This window comes from Bufo gargarizans, chromosome 9, assembly GCF_014858855.1.
Source record: "Bufo gargarizans isolate SCDJY-AF-19 chromosome 9, ASM1485885v1, whole genome shotgun sequence".
In the NCBI taxonomy this organism is placed as follows: domain Eukaryota; kingdom Metazoa; phylum Chordata; class Amphibia; order Anura; family Bufonidae; genus Bufo; species Bufo gargarizans.
In genome coordinates, this window is record NC_058088.1 from 167,312,047 (window position 1) to 167,338,894 (window position 26,848).

A 26,848-nucleotide genomic window follows, 5' to 3' on the forward strand; every position below is an offset into this window, starting at 1 on the left:
AGAAACCAATTTGAAATGATTCGAGCTTTGTGACATGGTGCCTTATCCTGCTGGAAGTAGCCATCAGAGGATGGGTACATGGTGGTCTTGAAGGGATGGACATGGTCAGAAACAATGCTCAGGTAGACCGTGGCATTTAAACGATGGCCAATTGGCACTAAGGGGCCTAAAGTGTGCCCAGAAAACATCCCCCACACCATTACACCACCACCACCAGCCTGCACAGTGGCAACAAGGCATGATGGATACATGTTCTCATTCTGTTTACGCCAAATTCAGACTCTACCAGTTGAATGTCTCAACAGAAATCGAGACTCATCAGACCAGGCAACATTTTTCCAGTCTTCAACAGTCCAATTTTGGTGAGCTCGTGCAAATTGTAGCCTCTTTTTCCTATTTGTAGCGGAGATGAGTGGTACCCGGTGGGGTCTTCTGCTGTTGTAGCCCACCTTTCTTTCCCATTCTGACATTCAGTTTGGAGTTCAGGAGATTGTCTTGACCAGGACCACAACCCTACATGCATTGAAGCAACTGCCATGTGATTGGTTGACTAGATAATTGCATTAATGAGAAATAGAACAGGTCTTCCTAATAATTCATTTATATTTATATATATATATATATATATATATATATATATATATATATATATATATATATATATATATATATATATATATAATTTCTTTACATCTTTCTACCTCTTTGATATGAAAGACCCTCTATCCCTGAGGAAAGGTGGAGGTTAGGGTAACCTTTTTAAAGGGGTTGTCCAGCTCCGGGACAGTTTTTAACTGCATCAGTATGGTGCTGTACCTGTTGAGGAAAACTCATACTGACCGGCTCTTTGCCGCACCGTTCTGTCTTAATTCTCTGGTCTTCCAGTCTCTGTCTTGTAAACTTCCACACAGACGGGGTCATGTGCGCTGCTTCTGCCAATAACTGATCTCAAGGTGTGACCCAAAATTGACTTACTCCTTGGGGACACATCACCATTGAGGCCAGTCCTTGGCTGCAGCAGCGCACCTGGCCCGTTCATCTGGACGTTTTTTCAGGATGGGATCTAGAAGACCAGTAAGGGGAGCCAGGAAGCTGGAATGGAGGGCTGAGGAGGAGGTAAGTATAATTATGTTAAACATGTTAAATTTTTTTTTAATTCTTGGTTTTTAAATTTTTACAAATTTTCCCATGTCACTATATTTAAACAAAAAAGTATATAATCCTGCTATTTTTACTCTGCCTTTAGACCTTATAGTAGGTCATGATCTTTTCTGTACAGGTAATTTTTCAGTAGCTATTATCACCACAGAATTACAAGTGTGTATATATATATATATATATATATATGTCTCTATGGCCCATGTAGCTACCCTCAAAAGACAGGAAGTCTTAACATATTTGAGGCCTAGTGGCTAGTGTGAAAATTGCAGGGTTATATACAGATTTTAAAAATATAGCAAAATGGAGAAATATTTAAGAAACTCACCAATGATTAAAAAAAAAAAAAGTTTAACAAAAAAAACGTGATTTAAACAATAGGTTGTTTTCTGATGACAATATCCCAAAGCAGAACATCCCCTTTAAATCTCAAAGCCTTAGCCCGGATTTCAGTATTGGCATAGTGTCAAGTACAGACAGTGTTTTCACGGTCATTCATTTAACTGGGTCTTGCCTCTTTTTCAGGGTAAGGAACCTTACAAGAAGGAGCAATGTCTGTGGCCAATGATGAGGACATCCCCCAGGTGGAGAGGAAGACGGTCACCGATTTCTGCTACTTGCTGGATAAGTCTAAGCAGCTCTTCAATGGCTTGAGGTAGGTGTCCGTCGAGCAGCCAGGGGGACAGATTGTGTTTTATTGGGAATCGATCAGTCTGCATTGTGGGCAGAGGTTACCTCGCCAGTGTTTTTTTTTTTTGTTTTTTTGTTTTTTTTCCTCCTCTCCTGGTTTGCTTAGTCCGATACATCCCATGACTCACCAGGCCGGCTTTCCTGCAGATGTCTATTAAGCGATCGCAGCTTTCTACGACGGGCACAGAGGGAGCACTTCACAGATTGAATTGAATTAAACACATCTCAGCTGAAAATGCATTTCCGACATAGTCACCACATGGCTGCTTAGGAGGCTGAGTGTTTGGCGCCCATTAAAGCCACGCAGCATGGAAAATATCATGTGGGGTTTGGAAGTTTTTATTTAACATTTGCATTGTGGTTTAGGTGCAGTAGAGGTTGACCGGAGACGGCGATTGTAACTCCAGGAACTCTGCTCCCAAGCGGAGCCATGTCCCAATACATATTTTAGGGTTCCTTCAAGTTTAAAGGGTACAGGTCATCAGCGGTTTTGGTATCCCACTGACTCCTAGAGTCATGTGGGCGGTGCAGAAGCCTTATAGAGTCATCTCTGTAAGCACGCCTTCTGTTTATTGATGGATATCCTCTGACGTCAGTGCTAGCGGATGTCCGTAAGTGAGGATCAGGAATACTTAAAGGTGGTTATCCGAAGTCTAACACATGCCCCTCATATAGCTAATACCCCGCTCCCCAGCACCTGCGTTGCTCCTGATCCCTGCACAGCTGCCGCTGCATCTCCCCGTCCCGTGGATCAATGCACACGGAGGGGATGTGTGGCATCCAGTAACAGGCCGCGACTGGGACGAGCCTCCCTAGCGTCATTCCCCGTCGCCAGATGTTTTTATCCGCATGACAGGGATATGCAGCTGCGGACATGCAGGGATCAGGAGCTGGGATGTGGGGAGAGTATAATCGTTATGAGGGGGGTGGGCATTAGGGGCATGTGTTAGACTTTGGATAACCCCTTGTGCACCTTCTGGGCATTTTTTATGATTTAATTTTACTAATTTTGGGCTAAAAATATATATATGGTTTTTTTTTTATTGGTCTGTTAAAAATGCACAGCTGTTTCTGAGAAACAGGGTTAAAAATCAGTCTGTTTGCAGACTTTTACGGTTTTCTTTGAATCCCATCATCCCGACTCGTGTAGTGCTGATCTCCTGCCGTCATAAACACTTATTTAAGCCATATTCTTATGAGTTTCATAGGAATTGAGATATAATAAGTGTTTAAGAAGTCAGGAGATGAGAGCTATACATGAGCTGTCAGATGACAGGATGTCCAAAACAGAAAAAGACAGCCTGCTAACAGGCAGATTTTTTAACCCTGGATCTAAGAAACGGCTGAACATTTTTAATGAAGACCTATTGAAAAAAAAATATTTCTACTCCAAAATAAGTAAAATGCAATCATGAATAAAGCCTTGAAGGTGTCCATACTTTTTAAAGGGATGACTCAAGGCCCACAGGACTCCAGCTCCTTTGCATGCCTTACCCTCCAGTTTTAGATTAAACTTTTTGATCAAAGGGAGACCTATAGAATGTAACAGGGGCATGGTTGTAGTGTATCTGTCCTACCATCCCATCCAGTTAGTGGGATACCCAAACAGCTGATGACCAATTCCATTTAAAGGAAACCTCTTAGGTGAGTTATCCTGCCCAGTCTGAGACCAGTATTTGAGGCATCATCTGGTGGTAGTTTGTCTCCTTACTCGTGTCCATCACAATGAAGAAAAATAAAAAAAACTCTTGAAAACGATATTCAAATAGCCTGACTTAGAGTAATGCATATTGTGAATTTTCTTGTACGAGGGCACAAATATGGCCTATAGTACTACCATATGGTGGCTCTGAAAAACTAACCTGTCGGGTGATTTAGGCTGCCCGCCACAGGATATGATTTGGGGAGAGATGCTGAGCTGAGCCATATATAGATTTATATGAAAGCAGGTTTTCTCAGGAAAAAGCATAATAAATCCTGACAGGACTCCTAGAAGAGACAGTAAGAGTCCCGATTTCTCCCCCCCCCACACAGGATAATTGACGACCTTCTGTGTACAAACACAGGAAAAGCTGTCAATCACCCAGTGTGGCCAGGACTCTGTCTCTCCTAGGAGTCCTGTCAGGATTTAAGGTGGCCATACAGATTTAGATGTATGTTGGCAAAACCCATCAATTTGGGCGGGGCAAACCTATGCCAGCGAAGTGTCTTATTTGCATATGTTTGGGCAGTATTTTTTTTTCACCACTTGGGATCATCCAACGGAGCAGTAACATTTAGGTTTTTCTTTTTTTGTTTTTGTTCCACAATGGAAGCCAAATGCAGTGGTATGACATACAGTTACATAGATTAGTTTGCCATATTACCCTACCAAGTTATCATGGTACACAAGGCATACACGGCTCTGCTACATTATATGTACAGTACACCATGTATTGTACTTGCTGTAGCTGCAGAATGTCAAATATTTGAGTGATTTGTATTGCGGACTTTAGGCTGCATTGTGAATTCCATAGGATATTACCAGGCGTGGTATTGCTGGTATTTCCTAGCCACGGACTAGATTGTAATTTGGCTCATGATGACAAATCCTGTTTTTTTGTTTATTTCATTTTGTCTTTTTATTTCCCTTTCACGCCTCGGGATATTGAGGTCATTTCTAGCTAAAAATTACAGGTTCCTTATGTAGTTTTCATGTATTTTATGTAATCTGTTGTAATTGATGCTCAATAGATCCAACAAAAGAGCAAGGCAGCCTTGGAGAATTCCTTGTTCCATGTGGCACGGTGATTTTATTAATAGTATTATTTTTATTGGTATTGTGCCATTCTCTTCCATGGCATTGCGACATTCATAGCTTAGACCTTCGTGAGAAAACACTGGCACCAGTGGATTGCGTATGAGAAATCTATGGAGTACAGAGTCTCTTCTTCACCGAGTGACGACCAGTTCAGCTTACCTCCCCTTACCCTTCCCTCTTTGATTCCCCCCCCCCCCCCCCTTTTTTTATATACTAATCTTGTTCTTTTTCTCACTTTTCTTCTTTCTTTTGATCCCATACCGCCAGATTGGAGGTACGGGTGCTTTTTTGGTTCATCCCATGGCTTGGTTTACTTTTTGAGGTAAAGGAACAGGCTGCCGGAGTTCACCCTATCCGGCACAACTGCCCATTAACTATATTGGGACCCGATGGAGAGCCACCAAGTTTCCAGTTCAGCAGAGTCCTGGCACTAAGGCCAGAAACAGGCTGGTTCCATTGCAGTCAATGGGGTCTGGCGGTGCTCTGGCTATGCTGGATCCAGTCTTACGGATAATTTTATTGCATATGTGAAAGCAGCCTAAGGGCATGGTGCCCAACTCATTGTACCCCTCATAACTGGCAATTGGCATGGCCAGTGTACATTTGCTAACTATGATTCTTGTACATTTCTTTTAAAATGTTAAATAAAATAAATAATGCCGTGACCGATTCAGTGAACGGCGAGTAATTATTATGCAGATTGGACTGGGCTCATCATTCAGATGCAGCCATCTTCCATGAGCCCAAGTAGTGTGCTTCTGGAGGAAACAAGGACCTGTTCGGGTCAAGTACCAATATACCGTATTAGAGTGCCTGCTGAATACCATAGTATGAGGATAGCCGTTCTGTATTTTCCTGCACAGTCTGGCCTGGCTTGTGAGATCTGGTATTGCATCACTGTCTTTATCAAAATATCCAATAGGTCTGTGTATGTGAAAGGTAGATATTCCACGAAAAGTATTTATCACTTTTCAAATCAAGTCGGGGGCTCCGACCTCTGGGGCGTGGAACTATCCTGAGAGCGAGGAGTTGCCGAGTCCCCTCTCTGAATAGTGCGGCAGTGCTCATGTTGGTCCATTGCTCCATACATTACTATAGTATTGACGGAGCGCCGGCTGCATCAGTCCCATAGGGGTGAATGAGCAGCACAACAAAATGCGCGCCGCTGCCCCATTCATAGAGGGTGTTTGGGGACCCCACTTTTTTTTTTTTTTTTTTGAGGATCCCTGGGGGTTGCAGCAGTCAGACCTCTGATATACATCACCAAGGTAAAAAAAAAAAAAATGAGAAGACCAAATGACATAAAATTAAAAAAGAAAACAATAGAGATATTCACCGCTCCTGTTCCAATACTCACAAAGGAAGTGAGCACTCACTGGCTGCAGCGGTGATCCGCCTCAGCCAATGTTTGGTTGAGCAATAATTTCCTGGGTATCGAGAAGGACCAGAAAGTAAAGACCAGTTGTGTAACCGGGAAGCTTGAATATCATATCATTTCTTTTCTTTTGGATCCTTGAGACTGGATCCAACATGGCCTGCAAATGTGGTTATCTTCTGGGGTCTGGGTCCAGTGCGTGATCCTGTTCTGCAGCCATATTTGTGACTTTTCAGAGGTGGATGCCTTGGGCATGGTTATCTAAGGCCTCAGACACACGACCATATTTTCGGTCCATGTCCGATCCACAATTTTTGGGGATCGCACACACACATTCACTTCTATGGGTCCGCAAGAAAAACAGACAGCACACGGGTGTCATCCATCCATCCACATGCGTGCGGCCAGGCCGCAGATGATAGAACCTGCCCTATTCCTGTCCATTTTGTGGACAAGAATAGGCTTTTTGACAGTAGGTCCTGCAAAAATGTATGGTTGCACACGGACTGCATCTGTATTTTGAGGATCTGCGATTTGCAGGATACGGTTTTGTGCAGGAGGCCTAAGGAATGATTTTCTTAGGTTCCATACTTAATATTTTCTAATACCGTGACTGGATGATTCATATAGGGAAACTCGTGATCAGCGTGCACTTTAATACTTCTAAACACCTTATTAAAACACTTCCTCGAAACAAGTCATTAACACTGAGCAGATCATATCCCCCGACCGTTTCCACAGTCACTTACTGTTATCTTGGCCATTTCCAGCGCATGGTAATAGGAAACCAGTCTGTAACGAAATATAGAAAGATCCATCTCAATGCTCCTTCTACAAGTGTCTCCTGGATTGCAATGGGATCGATACAGTGAGTGCGGAGGCATCTTGTCCTAAATGCATCATCACCACTCGCGTGCGTCATCATAAGGCTAAAAGCATTAACCCTTTCTTGTGCATATTTCAAGTTTGCATCAAGTGCACGGGCTGTGTGAGTTTGACACGTGACGCCGTGTTAAACAGCAGATTGATGTCCATGCACGACCCCGTGATTGCCACTTCCTGAAGATGCCAACTTCTCCCTTACAGCAGTGGTCACCAAGTGCGCAGCAAAGCTATTGCCGGCCACCTAACAGACAAGTGGCTACAACTGCTTGTTGCATTGGCATAGCTTTATAGTAAGAAATTCTATCTGCTCAGCTCCTTCTGCTCTATAGCATGCTATCTGCAGATCAGACTGCATGTTCAGCGAGACTGGTTCCCTTAAAGGGCTCGTTCATACATAAAACATATTTCCTGTAGTGCATTTAAAAGGTTTCTCTGGGATTTTCATATTGATGGCCTCTCCTCAGGGTAGATCGTCAATATGAGATCAGTAGGGTTCGACTTCAAGAACCGCTGCGGATCAGCTGTATGAAGAACCCGCGGTGCTCCATGAGCACCTAGGTCTCTTCTAGGTGATGTCGCGTCATGTTCTCCGGTCACATGGGGCCGAGCTGCACACTAAGCACAGCCACTATCCAAAAGTTTGGACACACCTTCTCAATAAAGTTTTCTTTATTTTCATGACTATGAAAATTGTAGATTCACACTGAAGGCATCAAAACTATGAATTAACACATGTGGAATTATATACATAACAAAAAAGTGTGAAACAACTGAAAATATGTCATATTCTAGGTTCTTCAAAGTAGCCACCTTTTGCTTTGATTACTGCTTTGCACACTCTTGGCATTCTCTTGATGAGCTTCAAGAGGTAGTCACCTGAAATGGGGGGGGGGGTCAGAACTCGGAGTATAACTTTTTTTTTTTATTAGCTTCCTTGCCTTTTACAAAATAAAGAAAAAAAAATTTACTTCCAGCTCCTGCCGACCATTTTCCTTTTGCTCCTGTGTTTTATAGTAGTTTCTAAATCCTCAGAAGAGGCCATGTACAGTATATAATCCAAGACTGGGATTATTTCGGTAAGATTCACATTTGCGTGCTGTACCGCGTTCCCCTCACAGGGACGTACCTAAAGGCTCATGGGCCCTGGTACGAAAGATCAGCTTGTACCCCCTGCTGCAGCGACTTCCTGCATATCGCATCTCTATTGATCACCGTTAGATGCCGTCCATTTTATATGCTGAATTTAAAATTTGCTGCTCCCAATCCAGTGACATGCCAAAGCGAAAATATAATACCTGCGGCCTTTCCGTGAAGGACGCGTTCAAATAAAGGTTAAATTGGCACATGCCTCCATTGATACTTTTTCAGTGTGAATGACTCTTTTGTCCTTCACTTCTGGGCAGGAAAGGGTTATTCCGTGTCGTTTGCTGTGTAGATTGAAGCTGCAACGTTTAATAAGGTCGTTTTAGAACCAGGGTTTCAGAAGCACTTTAGACGCTTGGTGCTGCCGCAATTCATGTGTGTAATGTCAATTTTCTGTTTTCCTTCATTTTCTTTTTTTTTTTTTGCTCAGCTAAAAAAAAATGTCTTCTTTCCAGCTCTGGAAAATCAGCAACTGTTGAGGTTTTCACTTTTAATTTTCAGCTTCACTGCTCATTTTCCTGCCAGTGGGATGATGTGCTCTGACTTCACAAACTCCGAAAGTAGAAATTGGGGACAAATAAACGGACTCCTTTGTAAAAGTAATAATGCAAGCTGATGGAAGGGGCTGACTTCAGTGTGACTTGGCGGGACTAATGGCGGGTTTAACCTTTTACACAGTTTACAAATTGTTTGGCAAAAACAGAGGGCACATTTCAAAGTGCGTCTCAATTCTGTATCAACCAATTGCTAAAATAGCAATCCCCGGAAATGTTCCCCTTGGAGAGTTTTTCACATTCAGACAATACAGAATAGCCACTAATGGAAATGGAGGTTCTTTTTGTCTTTCCGGTCAGGTGATCAGGGTCATGGCTAGAAGACGTGAGCACATAGTGGCTTCCTCAGAAGGATATTGCCATCTCCAAAGTTGGCGCCTCCATCTACCACATTCATGACTGTCACGGCTTGAACGCACTTATTGCTGCACATCAAGCAAAATCGCACCCAAAATAAAAGCTGCCAACACCCGTCGTTATGGCGGACGAAATGCTGATCCATTAGCACACCTGTTTCGGGCACATCTCTTCAAAGATCTGTTGGTTACTAGAGCTACAAGGACCGAACACTAAATTAGCTATCAATCATCAGGGGTCCCACTCCCAGCACCCCTGCCAATCAGCTGTATGTTCTGCAAGCGCTTAATTGTCTTCACTGTTTACCTGCTCGCCGTCTAAATTGCAGCAGTGAGCAGTGTCATTACAACTACTCCATCCCAATCAGTTGTAGATATACTTTGTCATATTCAAGTCAATGGGATGGAGTAGCTGTAATCACACCTGCTCTTCGCTGCAATGTCGACGGCGAGCAGGTAAACGGTGAAGAGAATTCGGTGCTTGCAGGACATACAGCCAATTGGTGTGGGTGCCAGGGATGGGACTCCTGCCTATGTGATATTGGGAAAACTGGGCAAGCCCTTTAAGGCTATACAAAATGGTACAGTGCTTACAAAATATTAAGAGAGACACAGTGACATACAAAAAGAAAATGAAAGTGAGAAAATAACAGGAGACCTAAGGCCTGTTTGTTAATTCTGGTATTGAGACCTGACAGAGGATCTCAAAACCGGAACTAAACTGGTCCGTTTTCATTGTACACATCAGGATGCATCCGTTCCATTAGGATGCGGTTGTGTGAACTCAAAACGGAACAAACCGGACGGCACTAAATGCATTGAAAATCAATGGGTGACGGATCAGTTTTTTTCCATTTCTATGACCGGACACAAACCGCAGCTTGCAGCGTTTTTTTGTTTGTTTTTTTGTCTAGTCACAAAACAGAATGCTGATGGAAAGCAAAGGAATTCATACCGTAGTCTTGACTGGTTCTCAGAAAATGTGAACTCCGATTTATTGTTTCAAACATGTTTTAGGCTACTTTCACACTAGCGTTTTTGCTGGATCCGGCAAAAAAAAAAAAAAAGCTTCCATTACTGATAATACAACCGTCTGCATCTGTTATGAACGGATCCTGTTGTATTATCTTCAACATACCCAAGACGGATCCGTCATGAACTCCATTGAAAGTCAATGGGGACCGATCCGTTTTCTCTGGCACAATAGAAAGCGGATCCGTCTCCCATTGACTTTCAATGGTGTTCATGACTGATCCTTCTTGGCTATGTTACAGATAATACAAATGGATCCGTTCGTGACGGATGCATGCGGTTGTACTATTGTAACGGATCAGTTTTTGCAGATCCATGACTGATCCGCACCAAATGCGAGTGTGAAAGTAGCCTTAATAGATTATCTTCTCTGTCCAAGCGTATTGTCCCCAATGGTGGCCTTGTCTTGATTTAGTGTTTTATGTAAACAGAGGAAATCTCTTTATCCAGCGCTTCCACCGTATGCTAGTGAGCAATTTCAAGGAGGCTGGTTCTTGCAGCCTCCAGGTTAAGCTTGCTGCACCCAGATCCTGCCCCTTGATTAATGCTTCAGAGCTGTGGTTACGTTAAAGAGAAAGGTAAGCTCTTGGCTTCAGCGCCTCACTGTGCATGCACCAGGTGGGGGCAGTATGCGCCTTAAAGGTTTGCTTCACTACGCGGGCATCTTGGAGAAGACTGTGCCTGCGTGAAATGTGGAGAGGCGAGGTGGTAACGTAACCACAGCTCTGAAACATCAATCAAGGGGTAGGGTCTGGGCGCGGCAAAGCTGACTTGGAGGCTGCAAGAACTAGCCTCCTTCACTTGGCAATTGCGCTGGATAAAGATATTTTCTCTGTATACTGTACATGAAACCCAAAATCAAGACAAGGCTACCATTGGGGCCAACATGCTTGGATAGATGAGGTAATAAAAGAAAAACCCCTATAAAGACAGGGTCACACTTTCCTGCCAAGTACAGTTAAAAATACAGCTAGGGTGCCAAGTGTGCCCTTACCCTTGCAGGCTTAGAAATGCTAACATGTTTAACACTCGTTTATCATTTAGACACCGAACCGGACCCCTCACCTGTCAAGTCCAAGAGCATCAGTGCCACCACTCTGGTGGTTCCCGACGATCTTTGTTTACTATTCCTGCAGTAATGATGCCCCGTACATTTATGTGATTCTGCAGCCAGTCACTGTCCTCAGCAGTGATACCAGCATATACTGCATGTAACCACTGAGGCCAGAGATTGCCTATAGCAGGCATGCTCAACCTGCGGCCCACCAGCTGTTGCAAAACTACAACTCCCAGCATGCCCAAACAGCCTAAAGCTATCAGCCTACAGCAGGGCATTGTGGGAATTGTAGTTTTACAACAGCTGGAGGGCCACAGGTTAAGCATGCCTGGCCTATAGCGTCACATGGATGTACTGCATGTCATCAGTGTAGGAAAAACAAAACAGACCGGTGCGGCCCACCACCAGGGGTGGACTGGCCATTGACTCTACAGGGAAATTTCTCAGGGGGCTACCCATGGCCACCAGCCAGGTACATAAAGATCTGATGCCCTCAGCATTAATTAATGTAGGAGCATTAAGCCCTCTCATGCACCTGGCCGGCGGCCGCAGGTACCCGCCTAAACTCGACTGCATTGCTGTCCTCAGGATGATGATGAGGATAACGTTTCATAGTGTGGTGAAGGTTGCAGCATTGTGTTCTGCTCTGTGGTCCCCCCGAGTATGCTTACCAGTCTCGTGTCGTCTTCACTTCTGGGTGTCTTCTCACTGAAACACCTGACATTGGCCAACATAAGTACATTGGATATGCTCGTCACCCTATTTCCTGATGAGAAAGCCCCGGGCCCCTCTGGCGTGGTAATTACACCACCGATTTAAGGGCTTGCTGTGGACTTCACAAAAATGGTCAAAAGCCACATGTGATAACTTGAAATTAACAAAATTTTTCCCTGCTGCATATGAACTTCCATTAACGTCCTCGAGGGTGAAGCACTGCGAAGTATCAGCAGTTCCAGTCCTGCACACCCGGCCTGTCCATGCATCACATTTCAAAAGTGACATAATTAAAAACTGTGACATGGGGACAGCATAATACCAGTGTGCCGCGTGTATACAGTGTTAGGTGTGGCGGGATTTGAGGCTTTGTAGTCATTGATCCCTTGGGTCCCTCATCAATGTACTTACACCTCAGTACATACTGTGTTCTTGGTAGTTTTCAGGGTTCATTTATTTGTCTAATAATCAATAAAATTGATCACAAACCACAAAGCGGGATGTCTGCGGCCACCGTGCAGTAAAAGTGGTTGACAGATGACGGAGTATGGCATGTTACTGTTAGCCTGAAAATGAATGGAGCAGTTGTGCCATATTCCAGGTGCATTGCATCGGTGTTATGTAGCTATGGTATCCGTGGGTATGTCGGTGTATAAAATGAGGAATTATGGATAAATTCTGATTTATTAGTTTGAGTGTGCAGTGAGGCTACTAAGAATGGTAATGAAGCTACCAATCATTATACTCCTCACTAATATTTGACTACATTTAAGAATTAAGTTTTAGGGAGAAAATGGATGAAGTAGCAATTTTCATGAGCCCTTTTCTCACTAGGTCCACCGTAACGACGGCCAAAGTTTGTCCATAAGCCAGCCATAGTGTTCCAAAATCACTACAGTTTTTTTTTCACATAACTGACAGCCTATGTGCCCTCTATAGCAATAGGCATTCACAACCCCCCCCCCCTATAGCAGTGGGCATCCACAGCACTCTTCCCCATAGCAGTGGGCATCCACAGCACACTCCCCCCACCCCCATAGCAGTGGGCATCTACAGCACACTCTTCCCCCCCCCCCCCCACCCCCATAGCAGTGGGCATCTGCAGCTCGCTCCCCCCCCCCCCATAGCAGTGGGCATCTGCAGCTCGCTCCCCCCCCCCATAGCAGTGGGCATCTGCAGCTCGCCCCCCCATAGCAGTGGGCATCTGCAGCTCGCTCCCCCCCCCCCCATAGCAGTGGGCATCTGCAGCTCGCCCCCCCATAGCAGTGGGCATCTGCAGCTCGCCCCCCAATAGCAGTGGGCATCTGCAGCTCGCCCCCCCATAGCAGTGGGCATCTGCAGCTCGCCCCCCCATAGCAGTGGGCATCTGCAGCTCGCCCCCCCATAGCAGTGGGCATCTGCAGCTCGCCCCCCCATAGCAGTGGGCATCTGCAGCTCGCCCCCCCCCCATAGCAGTGGGCATCTGCAGCTCGCCCCCCAATAGCAGTGGGCATCTGCAGCTCGCCCCCCCATAGCAGTGGGCATCTGCAGCTCGCCCCCCCATAGCAGTGGGCATCTGCAGCTCGCCCCCCCATAGCAGTGGGCATCTGCAGCTCGCCCCCCCCCCCATAGCAGTGGGCATCTGCAGCTCGCCCCCCCCCCATAGCAGTGGGCATCTGCAGCTCGCCCCCCCCCCCATAGCAGTGGGCATCTGCAGCTAGCTCGCCCCCCATAGCAGTGGGCATCTGCAGCTAGCTCGCCCCCCCATAGCAGTGGGCATCTGCAGCTAGCTCGCCCCCCCATAGCAGTGGGCATCTGCAGCTAGCTCGCCCCCCCATAGCAGTGGGCATCTGCAGCTAGCTCGCCCCCCCATAGCAGTGGGCATCTGCAGCTAGCTCGCCCCCCCATAGCAGTGGGCATCTGCAGCTAGCTCGCCCCCCCATAGCAGTGGGCATCTGCAGCTAGCTCGCCCCCCCATAGCAGTGGGCATCTGCAGCTAGCTCGCCCCCCCATAGCAGTGGGCATCTGCAGCTAGCTCGCCCCCCCATAGCAGTGGGCATCTGCAGCTAGCTCGCCCCCCCATAGCAGTGGGCATCTGCAGCTAGCTCGCCCCCCCATAGCAGTGGGCATCTGCAGCTAGCTCGCTCCCCCATAGCAGTGGGCATCTGCAGCTAGCTCGCCCCCCCCATAGCAGTGGGCATCTGCAGCTCGCCCCCCCCCCCATAGCAGTGGGCATCTGCAGCTCGCTCCGACCATAGCACTGGATATCCACATCACTCTGTCCCTATAGCAGGGAGACACAATGACACTTCCACCCTTCTATATGGCTTTCCAAAGGCTTCCACAAATGTCAGGTATTGTGAGTGCCATTGGGAGTTCTTACTCAGCTTTCCAAACATCTAATGACAGAAGTTTAAGTCTGTTTTAATCTTCATGGCTGTTGCCATCCTGAAACCCCTGCAGTGTCGCAGTAAGGCCTCACGCACACGGCTGTAAGTGTTTTGCAACTCCACCATGGAGCATGCCGGCTTTTTTTTTCCTGTCTAGACAAAAGTCCTATACTTGTCAGCTAAACGGGCAAAATAAGACATGTTCCATTTTTTTGCGGAACAGACTTACGGTCTCCATCTTTTACAGCACCGTTGAGATGAACGGGTTTGTATCTGATCCCCAAAAACGGATCGTATGTGTACTAAAAGTATTGCGTGCATGAGGCCTAATTGTGATATTTTTGTCAGGAACTAGAAAGCTCAGGATGAGCAGTGCTATAGATTTCCCTCAAAGATTGATTATCTAATGTATAGGGGAGCCTCGTGGATTTCAATGTGCCCAATATTTTTGTCCTTGGGGAGATGGTGGCCTCCAAAAGTGTCTGACTGTGGCTCTCTCCATTCAGAACACATGCACGCTTGGCCGACAGTGCATGTGTGTGGGGAAGTCGGGAGAGATGGCTGACAGCTAACTGAAATGTATGACAAGCTTACCATTTATGACAACACTGTCTACAGCTCTCCATGGTAACAGACTACAATCAATCTGTGTAGTCTGGTCTAGCAATCATGCTGCCATCCACCTGTCCCCTGCTCCTTGCTAGGCTACTAGATTATAAATTGCCAAAAATTTGGGCACAGGTGGAGTATGACTACTGGATCTGACTACACAGGGTGGGTTTGTTTGTAGTCTTTTACCATGGAAATATATAGATTGGCATTGGGGGGGGGGTGTAGACCTAAAAGGGATTTTTATTTTATTTTTCTAATTAAAGATATTTGCTAAGGGACTTCATTTTCCAGTCTAAATGTTGTGGAACAATAACACAAATGGCTGTGAAGGTGGATCTTCCCTTCATGGTGGATAATGATTATAATAGACTTTATAGGATTACACATTTCCTCCATTGCAATGCTATAATGTGCATAACTGATTTCTGTTCTGTTAACTCCATAACATCTCCAGGTGGAACGCTGACTCTTTGGGTCCACGTGACGGCATCATCTCTGATTGCTATGTTGAGAGAAGACAGTGCTTCACGGGCCGTTGCTTTTTGCATGTAATATCTTCCTTCTGATGTTAATAAGACATTTAGTACCTCTCGGGTGGAAGGATGTCAGAATCATTTCGCAGTGTTAGGAAATGGTTACATTTTCCCTCCACATTTGCCTAAAAAAAATTCTGTATGAGAGGGCAGTGAATCATCTCTTCCCCCGACTTATCTGGATCCTCGGCTTTGTAGGAGCTATCGAAAAGAAACTCATAAACCCCTTAGTTTACCTTAATCCACCTTGACTGCTCTATGTTGTGAAATGCAGAGGCTTATACTGTTGTATTAGAGTGTCATGGTGGAATTTCCTATGATCTAAGTAAGGGATCTAACCATGTTGTCTGCAGTGCCCCTAATCTTAAAATTTAGTCTAGGAGCAGAAGAACGTGAAGACATGATTTATGTTGGTGTTTGAGTCTTCTTCTTCCAACCTCAAATTCAGATGACTCCTATTAGCAAACCCCTGGGTGTTACCCTTACAGCTTAAAAGTACAAATGAACCAATAGGATTCTGCCACACAGATCTATAGGTCTTCAATGCTTACCATCTGGACCCAATTGGGATACTCTAGCACAAGAAATCCCAAAGCAAAGGAATTCCATTGTCTAGGTACATGATGTCCACTCTGTAGCCATCTAGCTTTTATACCAAATATTGCAACCTAGGTTTATACAAAATTTAAAGGTTTTGTACACCTTCAGAGGCAATTTTTTTCTATGATGGCATTGTACTTATTTTTGGCTAAAAATCATTTTTTTAATTGGCTTTTGTTAAAAATATTGAGCCATTCTGTCACAAAGGGTTAACTGTTTTTCTAGCTGTGTGACTGGTACTTTCACTTTTGGTCATCTAATAAATCTGATCTCTAATAAGAGGTCATAAACACTTATTTAAGCCACACTCTTATCAGAAAGATGAGAACTGAGCTATAATGAGTGTTTAGGAGGTCAGAGAGCAGAGATAAGGAGCCCATCAGCTCCCCAACTGACTGAAAAGAGAGAAAATCCAAAGGGTGCTACTAGAGCATCTCAGTCCTGTACAGAAAAAAACTTTTCTTTTTAATAAAGTCCAATTTAAAAACATTTTTAGCTGAAAATGAGTACAATGCAATATTTAAAAAAATGCCACCAAAGGTGTACGTAGCCTTTTAATTATGATTAATTAATCCTAGTATATCAAGAGCTTCTTAACCCCTTAGTGACCACCCATACGTGTTTTTACGGCGGTCACTAAGGGACCTTAGGCTGGGCCGCCGCGTTTTTACGGCGGCCAGGTCTAAGCGCTGCACGGCTCCCCCGTGCAGCGGGGAGCGCGGACCCGGCTCTCACAGCCCGGACCGGCAGAAGTGCCGATCCGGGCTGTTTAACCCTTTACATGCCGGGCGCAATGGCGGACTCCCTCTGTCTCCTATCAGCACCCCGAAAATGTGATCGCGGGGTGCTGATGTGTTCGGAAGCTTACCTTGCTTCCGTTCAGGGCCCTCGAGCCTGTCTTCCGTTATCTCCAGCAGGCTGTGCCTCTCTGGCGCAGCCTGCTGGTCAATGTTTGAATAGCATTGCTATTGAAATGTAATGCTTTTATAGAGATAATGCATTACATTTTAAAAGCAATCAAAATACTGTATATTATAGTCCCCTTGTGGGACTTTTAAGTAGTAAAAAAAAAACAGAAAAAAATACATATTTATTAAATAAAAAAAATCCAGAAAATATAAAATATGCTTTTTTTTTCCATTGAAAATACGCTTTTCAATGAAAAAAATTGCAAAAAGAAAATATCCCCCATATGTTTGGTATTGCCGCGTCTGTAACGACACGGACTACATAAATATTACATAAATTATCCCCTATGGTGATCGCCGTAAAACAAAACCAAAACAGAATTTCTAATTTATTCATAGTTTCCACTGGAAAAAACTTAATAACAAGCGATCAAAAAGCGCCATTTACTCCAAAATGATACCAATGAAAAATACAAGTTGTCCCTCAAAAATCAAGCCCTCACACAACTCCATAGAAAAAGAAAAAAAAAAGTAATGGGTCTTGTGAAGTGGCAATGCAAAATCATTTTTTTGGTTAATAAAAGGGGTTTTATTGGAAAAAAAAGTAGTAAAACGTAAAAAAAAAATATATAAGTATTTAGTATCACTGTAATCGTACTGACCCAGAGAATAAATATATTATGTTATTTGTACCGAAAAATGAACACCTGTAAAATTTATAATTTAAAAACGCAGTGGCAGTATTGCTATTTTTCCCCATCTTCCTCCCAGAAAGTGTTAATAAAAGTTGATCAGAAAGTTGTGTACCCCAAAACGGTGCCATTAAAAACTACAACTTGTCCCGTAAAAAACAAGCCCTCATAAAGCTATATAGACGAAAAAATAAAAAAGTTATAGCTCTTGGAACGAGAAAAATGCTTGGTCATAAAGGCCCAAACAGGCTTGGTCACTAAGGGGTTAAAAATGGAGCATAATGGTGGTGGTGACCACAGGAACCAATCTGATCTATGCCCTAATTTTCTTTTAAAATGTGTTTTCTGCGGTACACCAATATTGTACATGGTACAGAGCAGGGGCATGTTGCAATACACTAAAATTGTTGTCTCATTAAGACAACTTATCACCTATATCCAGGATAGGAGATGTGCCTTATCAGCAGGGTCTGTGCCCCCTCTTTTGAATTGAGTGGTGGCCTCGTATGCACACTGCCGCTCCATTCAGCTCTGTGGGGCTGCCGGAGATAGCCAAACTCTTGTACTCGACTATCTCTGGCAGTTTCATAGAGTTTAGTGGAATATTGGACATGCATGTGTGTCTGTCAGTGGGGGGTATGACCTGTGGGGACCCTGCTGATCATGAGAATGGAGGGCTATGCTCCCCATACGAATGGAGCTACAGACACAAATGCATGTAGGTCATAGACGCAGTCACCTGTCTGGCACCTCATTAATGTCTGTGGGTGAGATTTCTAGACATGCTTTGTGACCTGTGCAGGGAGGGGAGTAGATGAGCTGTGACATTGTCTATTGTGAATGGTAGATTCTGTATCATTTTTATAGTGGTGTTATCGTTCAATGTAATTCTACGTGTGATGATAATGAGATGACTGCTGAAAAGTGATGTCTGCAGAACAGGAAGTGCCATGGTATTTTTTTTTTAAACAATAGTTCTTTTTCTTTGACTCTGTTCACACTTTCGATATGCTGAACGCATATATAGGGCCCCAATCATTCTGCATGTGCCAAAATCTTTTCTTTTTGGCATACGCCTGGCCGATATGTATTGGCATACCTGTTTTATATCGTATGAAATTGCATGAATAGCGTGGTCTATCATGCTAAGTTATACATCCAAAAATGTATGTAGTCCAACGCATGTTGTATGGTGCTGTGTACCGATACTGTGCATACCCTTGCCTTTCATCTGGGGTGTATGGTGGGATCACCCAATATGATCTGCTGACAACCTGGTTGAAGGACACTTCCTGACAACAAATTCTTGTCCCTCACTATGTAGACTCACTCATTATGACATCCCATGGTAAGTCATATTCTTCTCTCATGTCATTTATGGACCCTAAATAATGTTCTCCATCTTGAGTTCAGAGGTGGAATGTGGTAGAAGTTCTCTCATAGGAAACATCTCTCATGTGATTGTCAGGACATTGTATGTGTCAGAAGAACCACTCCTGTTTTCACTAGGTGGAACAGTGGTCATCTGACAGCTGTTCCTTCCCATCACAGGGACGTTGTACAGAAGTTGATCCCTCCTGTTAAACAAGGTACAATATAATGGGGCAGATAATGAGCGCTATTAAGTTACCCCATGATTAATGTAAAATCTGACATCCTATAGTACATAGATCCAGATATCGCCCCTTTCAGTGCTCAAATTCTTCTGCTAGATTTATGTCAAGCTTAGGGGGCATGTCCTTTCTCCTGCAGCTGTCAGCTTGTGGCAGTTGAAGGTTGAAACTGAGCATGTGTTTCCGCCTCAGTGAACAGGACAGAGAAGTTAGGAAAAGAGCAAACAGCAGGTGGCGCTGTACAGATAGATTTCATTGAATAACTCAGTGGCTATACTACATTTTTAAGTACATGCAATTACAAAAGTATTCAGCTGGTAGAAAACTATTTTTCTTGGGACAACCCTTTTAAGTTCTGAACAGTCTTTTCTAAATGGAATCGGCATACCACTGTATCACACAGATAAATGTCTCAAAGATATGTATACTCGCCTTCAGTTGGTTTCCAACAGCGAGCCACCCATACACATTCGTGGCATCCACTGACACTCTAACTAGAGATGAGCGAATTTCTCAAAAATTAGTTTCGTCAGATTCGCCGAATTTTCTTAAAAAAATTTGGTTAGATCCGAATTTATTTGTGGCGAATTGCATTTAAAAAAACAGCTATTTCCTGCCTGCAGAGAGCCTGTATAGTGGTGTAGAACACTGTGCCCTGCAGTACCACGCATAGGGAGTCTGCTGTGGTAGTGAAACAATACTGTGAGTCAGTATGACATGTAGATGACAGGCGTTGCTCTTAGAATCACTGCACACTTCACTTATTTGGGCAGTTTTGGCCCCATAACTGCCCAAATAAGTGAAGTGTGAACTCAGCCTTAGGCTACATTCACACGTCAGTATTTTTCTATATCCCGATTTTCGGTCCGTTTTTTGCGGATCCGTTGTTCCTGAAAATGTTTCCGTATGTCATCCGTTTTTTGCGGATCCGCAAAAAACGGAAACATGTATAAATGTCAATAAGCAAATAAAGTTGTTTGGATTTCTTTGAAAAAAAATAAAAAATTATAATTAAAATGTAATTTCCAGGAACGGAATCCGCATAAAACGGATGACATACGTAATGACATCCGAATGTCTTCCGTTTTTTGCGGATCCATTGACTTTGTATTGTACCAGGATCCGAATTTTGCGGAAAAGAATAGGACCTTTTTTTATATTTAAACGGACATGCGGAACGGAACAACGGAAACGGACAGCACACATTGTGCTGTCCGATTTTTTTCCAGGACCCATTGAAAATGAATAGGTCCAGATCTGTTCCGCAAAAAACGGAACAGATCAGGAAAGAAAAAACGGACGTGTGAATGGACCCTTACAGGTTAATGTTAGCACCAGGTATAGAACCGTGTAAAGGCCCAAGATCCTACTATAGCGTGAAAGAGCGCACTCCTTTTACACCAATTCACTGATTTCACATAGATTTCTACAGAACCTGTTCTATTAAACGCTTATACAAGTAGAGCCCCCTGACAGAGTGGAGAGGGTGTCAGCAGTAAGGTTGTGTTGACGTCACTGATTATTTTGCCCTTCCTCTGATCCGTCCGAACAATAACCCCTAAAAAACGGATCCTGTCTGTGGAGCATCCGCCTTCACTCGGTCAGCTTTTGGTCAATAATCCATCAGTATTGCTAAAGTCAAAATAAACAGGAGTGGATCCAAAACAGAGATGACAAATGGATGGAATATTTGCATGTCTTCTGTGTTTTGTACCCACTCCTGCTTTTGGCTACCAAATCATAAGCCAATTTTGATGCAGAAATAGGGACAATGTCATGCAGGTCTTACAGCTGTTTCATAGACAGGATCCGTTGTGCGTCTCATTTTTCCTTCTTTCTGATAGATCAGAAGAAGGGTCAAATAAATGATGTCAGCCAGGCCGAAAGGCAAAATGGTGGCCCAGTCATAAATTATGGAGGGTGGGAACAGTATGAGAAGGCCATAGAGTGGCCCTATGACATAGTGGTGAGGTGGCATCAGGAGGAGGCCACAGGGTGGCATATTGACAGCGTGGAAGTGGCAGCAGCATCATCAGGAGGCAGCCACAGGGTGGCACAATGTAGAAGGAGGGGAGGTACATAGAATGATAACGGAAGGAAAATGACCAGAAACTAGGCCTCACAGCTAGGGAAAGGGAAAAAGGACACCACCTAGGAAACCCTAAACCCAGCCCTGGCTCCTATCAGTATGAATAGACCCTGAAAGTGGAAATATTCATACACTGTAAACCTAGGCTCTAGTAACCCTGAATAGCCCTAGGAGTAGTGACGGGGTCTGAGACTACAGGTTCCTTCCCAGATGAACGAACCAGCATCTCCCTGAGGCCTTAGTAAACATCGAGCAAATTGGAACAACAAAATACAAATGGGAAGTACACTTATCTTCAATTGAAAATTGGTGAGCAGGAACTCAGATGAGGACCACACACCAGCTCTACCAACTCCGGGCAGATAATATCGACCGCATGGTATGAAGTGAGTCCAGACTAAATAGAGGAGCAGTAATGACCAGAAGCTACACCTGAGACAAGAGGTGTGGTCATTACCAACAACAACAACACTGCAGCAAGTGAAAACAGGCTGTCAGATAACCTAAAGTGCAGCCAGTCTCTCATATCTTCTAACCTCTGTCACAGGAGGGACCGTGACAGGCACAATGACAGTGTGGAGGTGGCAGTGGAAGCAGCAGCATCAGGAGGCCACAGAGTGGCAAGGTGACATAGTGTGGAGCTGGCAGCAGCATCAGGAGACCACAGTGTGGCAAGGTGGCAATACCAGTACCAGCTGAAGATCGTGGGTGAAAGAAGGAGCACTTGGCATCAGGTGGGTGGCAGCATCAGAATTGTAGCTGAGGCAGATAGCCAGAAGAAACTGGTCTCTTTTGTCAGTGTTGGTGTGGCACCATGGTTGATTTAGTCTGATGCACCATGGTTGATCTAGTCTGATGCACCAGGCATTGGTGGGTGGAAATCCTGGCTGATCCACGCCTGATTCATCTTGACAAAGGTCAGTCTCCCCACATTTTGGTGGACAGGCAAGTTGCTCTTGGGTTAACTATGGTCCCCGCCGCACTAAACACCCGCTCTGATATCACACTACTGGCCGGGCAGGACAGCTTTTCCAGGGCAAACTTTGCCAGTTGCGGACACAAATCCAGTTTGGCAGCCCAGTAGTCCACTGCATCTTCAATGTGGGATGGCAGGATCCTGTGTAAGTATGTCACCACCTGCTGGTTCAGGCCCTGCTCCAGGTCTAGCTGCTGCTGGTGAGTAGTTTCTTCACTAGGCGGGTGAAGAAAGCTGCTAATCAGCGACTCTAGACTAAAGTTGCTGCTGATGGAGCTGGAACTGCTCCTATATTCCCCCCCCCCCCCCACCCCACCCCAACATTGGCACCCTGGCCACGCTTCACCTTCTGCCCACATATTCTACAAATGGCCATGTTCACCTCCTCCGACTTAACAAAAAACTGCCACACCGCTGAGTAGGGTAGACAACCACTAATTTACGGGCAGGTAGGCTCCTGCGAAGCGGGTGGTCTACTCTGGGCACATTTGGCGCCCGACATCCCACTGCTGCCACCCTCTTCTCCTAATGATGATGAAGCTACTAATTCAACTGGCTCCCAAGTGCGATCAGCTACATCATCATCGAGTACTGTCTGCACGTCAGTGATTTCCTCCTCAACGGTCTCTGGGTCAGGAGCCTGACCGCTCGCAACACCAGCTCCCACTCTCCTCATCACTACTTGCCCGCCTACCGGAAGAAGCGGCGGATGTACCCTCCGGATCTTGGCTGGGCAGTAGCTGCTGACTGTCCTTTAGTAGCTCGTTCTCGCTGTGTAGTGGAGCTGAGCCCACAGCCCACAGCATATAGTACTTCTCTGGCTGAGGAAACCGAAAAGGACAGACAGGTTGAGGACAGGTGAGGGCACAGGGGGCCATGCCAACTAAGGGTTGTGTCTGACGAACCCACAGACTCTTGGCTGGGGGTGTCTGATGTCACTTGGGACGAAGTGCATGACGAGTCAACCATTCAAGAACAGCTGGGTTGCTGGTAAAGACACGACCGCTAGATGACACCGGGAGCTCAGGCCTCTCACCACGACTCCTGCTGCCATGCCCCCTTATTCTGGTCCGACCTGTGCCTGTGCCAGAAACATTTAGGACTCTGCCACTACCCTGTGCAGGGCCTGGCACTTCTCTGTGTGACATACTGTTAGATCAAATAAATAAAAAGGAAATTAAAACACCCCAAAAAAAGTCTGTAGTTTTCTCACTTCACCACACAACGCCTAATAAGCCCTTTTTTCCCACTAATACGCCCTTTTTTCCCACTAATACACGCCAAAGAAGGCTTTAGAACATATAACTGCACCGCTGAACGGCAAATGGGCCTTTACTTTTTTCCACTTATGCACACCACACAATGTTTTAGAACATATAACTGCACCCCAGAACGGCAAATAATATATATTTTTTTACCACTACTAAACGCCAATAAGGGCTGTAATTTTCTCACTTCACCACACAACGGCAAATACTTTTTTTTGTGCCACTAATACACAATAGAAAACCAGAAAGGCCGAATTTGGCGACCAGGCCTACTTAATCCCAAAGTTAAATGGCGTATACACTGATCCCGTGGGACAGAGGGATAAAACTTAGCATTTAATAACAGTATATTCTAAAATAGATAGACACTAGAGGATGAGCCTCTACAACAAACAAAAATGAAAGACAGCCCTATGGGCATAGACTTGTACATATACACTCACCTAAAGAATTATTAGGAACACCATACTAATACGGTGTTGGACCCCCTTTTGCCTTCAGAACTGCCTTAATTCTACGTTCTGCATTGATTCAACAAGGTGCTGATAGCATTCTTTAGAAATGTTGGCCCATATTGAAAGGGTAGCATCTTGCAGTTGATGGAGATTTGAGGGATGCACATCCAGGGCACGAAGCTCCCGTTCCACCACATCCCAAAGATGCTCTATTGGGTTGAGATCTGGTGACTGTGGGGGCCATTTTAGTATAGTGAACTCATTGTCATGCTCAAGAAACCAATTTGAAATGATTCGAGCTTTGTGACATGGTGCATTATTCTGCTGGAAGTAGCCATCAGAGGATGGGTACATGGTGGTCATGAAGGGATGGACATGGTCAGAAACAATGCTCAGGTAGTCCGTGGCATTTAAACGATGGCCAATTGGCACTAAGGGGCCTAAAGTGTGCCCAGAAAACATCCCCCACACCATTACACCACCACCACCACCAGCCTGCACAGTGGTAACAAGGCATGATGGATACATGTTCTCATTCTGTTTACGCCAAATTCAGACTCTACCATTTGAATGTCTCAACAGAAATCGACCAGGCAACATTTTTCCAGTCTTCAACAGTCCAATTTTGGTGAGCTCGTGCAAATTGTAGCCTCTTTTTCCTATTTGTAGTGGAGATGAGTGGTACCCGGTGGGGTCTTCTGCTGTTGTAGCCCACCTTTCTTTCCCATTCTGACATTCAGTTTGGAGTTCAGGAGATTGTCTTGACCAGGACCACAACCCTACATGCATTGAAGCAACTGCCATGTGATTGGTTGACTAGATAATCGCATTAATGAGAAATAGAACAGGTGTTCCTAATAATTCTTTAGGTGAGTGTATACACAGTGTGGCCAAGATGGTGTAAATGGTAAAAAACAGGAACGTTCTCACCCGATTGTAGACCAGGGTTTCTCACAGAGATGGTTGATGATGGAGACGGACCTGTAGTACTTGGTAGCCACACTGGAGGAAGATAGGTATATGTGCCCCTTTTAACATAGGTGGGTGACAGGGTAATTAACCCTAGACGGCCCTGAAAAGGGTACAAGAATAATGATCAGTCGGCACTCCGGAAGATAGCGTGGTGCACGTGTCCTGAGATAACGATCTCACATCAATGATAAGAAAGAGCCGGCACTCACTAGCGTGTAGAAAGTTGATGTCTTTAATGGTCACATATATACATCCGTGACGCGTTTCGACTCACGTCTGGAGTCTTTCTCAAACAAATGAATATGACATACAAACTAAGTGAACAGGTGAAACTTAAATAGACCGCCAAAGCGGAAGTGACATCATGGTAACCATGGTAGTGAAGTATACAGAACAATTCAATTGAATTGAAGAGAGGATCCCAGCCGCAACAAACATCATGGAAATTCTAATCCTGTTACAATGTATATCCATATATTGATCCATATAATAATAATGTCGATGATGCTGATAATGGTGCCGCTGGGATGTCTTCAAGTTTTCTGCAAGAAAAAAAAAAAATTGAAAGATTTTTAATGACTATAAAACTATAAAGCTATGAAACAAAGGGAGAGAAACAGGTTAATCACAGATATAAAGTATGTGCATAATATCCTGGAGATTTACAGGAAACTATGCAGGTCATACTCTCGGTTCAAGCCTTTGGGCTCCAATGTTTGCAAAGTGTGAATCCAATAGGATTCACGCTTCTTCAACATTTTAACCCTATCGCCACCCCTGCGAGGTTGCGGTACATGTTCAATGATCTGAAAACGAAGTTGTGATATATTGTGATTCTGTCGATCAAAATGGTGAGGGATAGGCAGAAGCAAGTTTTTAGTACGTATTGTAGACTTGTGTTTGGAAAAGCGATCCTTCATCCGCATGGAAGTTTCGCCTACATATAACAAGCCACACGGGCACTTCAATAAATAGATGACAAAGTTGCTATTGCATGTGTAGAATCCCTTAATGGGAAATTGTTTGCCAGTTTGCGGATGTGAGAAGAATTCACCCTTGATAACACTTGAACAATGTATGCATCCCAAACAGGGGAAGGTGCCATTTTTTGGTGTAAATAATGTACTTTGTCGTCTCTCGATACGAGAACTGCCAATGTCAGCCCGCACCACCATATCGCGTAAATTCTTATTACGCTTATAACAAATAAGCGGACGATTCTGAAATTCCTCAACAGAGGGATATGCCCTAGATAAAATATTCCAATGTCGGTTGATAATTAGTCTGCATTTATGCACCCAAGGGTGAAATTTAGAAACAAAAGGAATACGTGGTGGTTTAGTGGTTTTGGCGCATGCCGCAATGGCCTTAGCCAGTCAGGCTGAATCACACAGGACACGACCGCATCAAAAATCTCTATCAAAAAGTATAGATGCACCAGTGCCAACTATAGTGGATAGAAAGAAGGAGCCACAGGATGGTCAATCCAAGGGCACCCACTGGTGCATCTATACTTTTTGATAGAGATTTTTGATGCGGTCGTGTCCTGTGTGATTCAGCCTGACTGGCTACACACACTGATTGACATCTGACCTTACCATCCCTTTTTTGTACCATCTTCCTCCCTTTTCACTGGTCGCACAGGCCCCATCCATAGTCCTGTGACCACCACTGATCTCCCCTGATGATATTCTTTCACGAACTGAAACGTGACATGTAGGGAGCATTTTTTTAGGGATTACTAGGGAATCTGTCCCCACAGGGTCAGGTATCCGGACGGGGACGCTCCTTGCGGGGCAAGTTCCCCGTATAGATAGGTAGGGCGCACTAGCCCCTGCCCCCTTTTCAGGGCCGTCTAGGGTTAATTACCCTGTCACCCACCTATGTTAAAGGGGCACATATACCTATCTTCCACCAGTGTGGCTACCAAGTACTACAGGTCCGTCTCCATCATCAACCATCTCTGTGAGAAGCCCTGGTCTACAATCGGGTGAGAA

At 44.7% G+C, this 26,848-nt stretch overlaps 1 protein-coding gene across 1 annotated transcript in view; it reads left to right on the top strand.

The window, feature by feature from the left end:
• The window catches only part of SCAI (suppressor of cancer cell invasion), a 146,548-nt gene that overhangs the window by 71,488 nt on the left and 48,212 nt on the right, over nucleotides 1–26,848 (top strand). Inside the window, exon 2 of the mRNA XM_044305478.1 lies at nucleotides 1,684–1,813. Within this exon, the coding sequence (XP_044161413.1) occupies nucleotides 1,710–1,813 (104 nt within the window). The 5' untranslated portion in view covers nucleotides 1,684–1,709. The remainder of the gene's footprint in view (nucleotides 1–1,683; nucleotides 1,814–26,848) is intronic.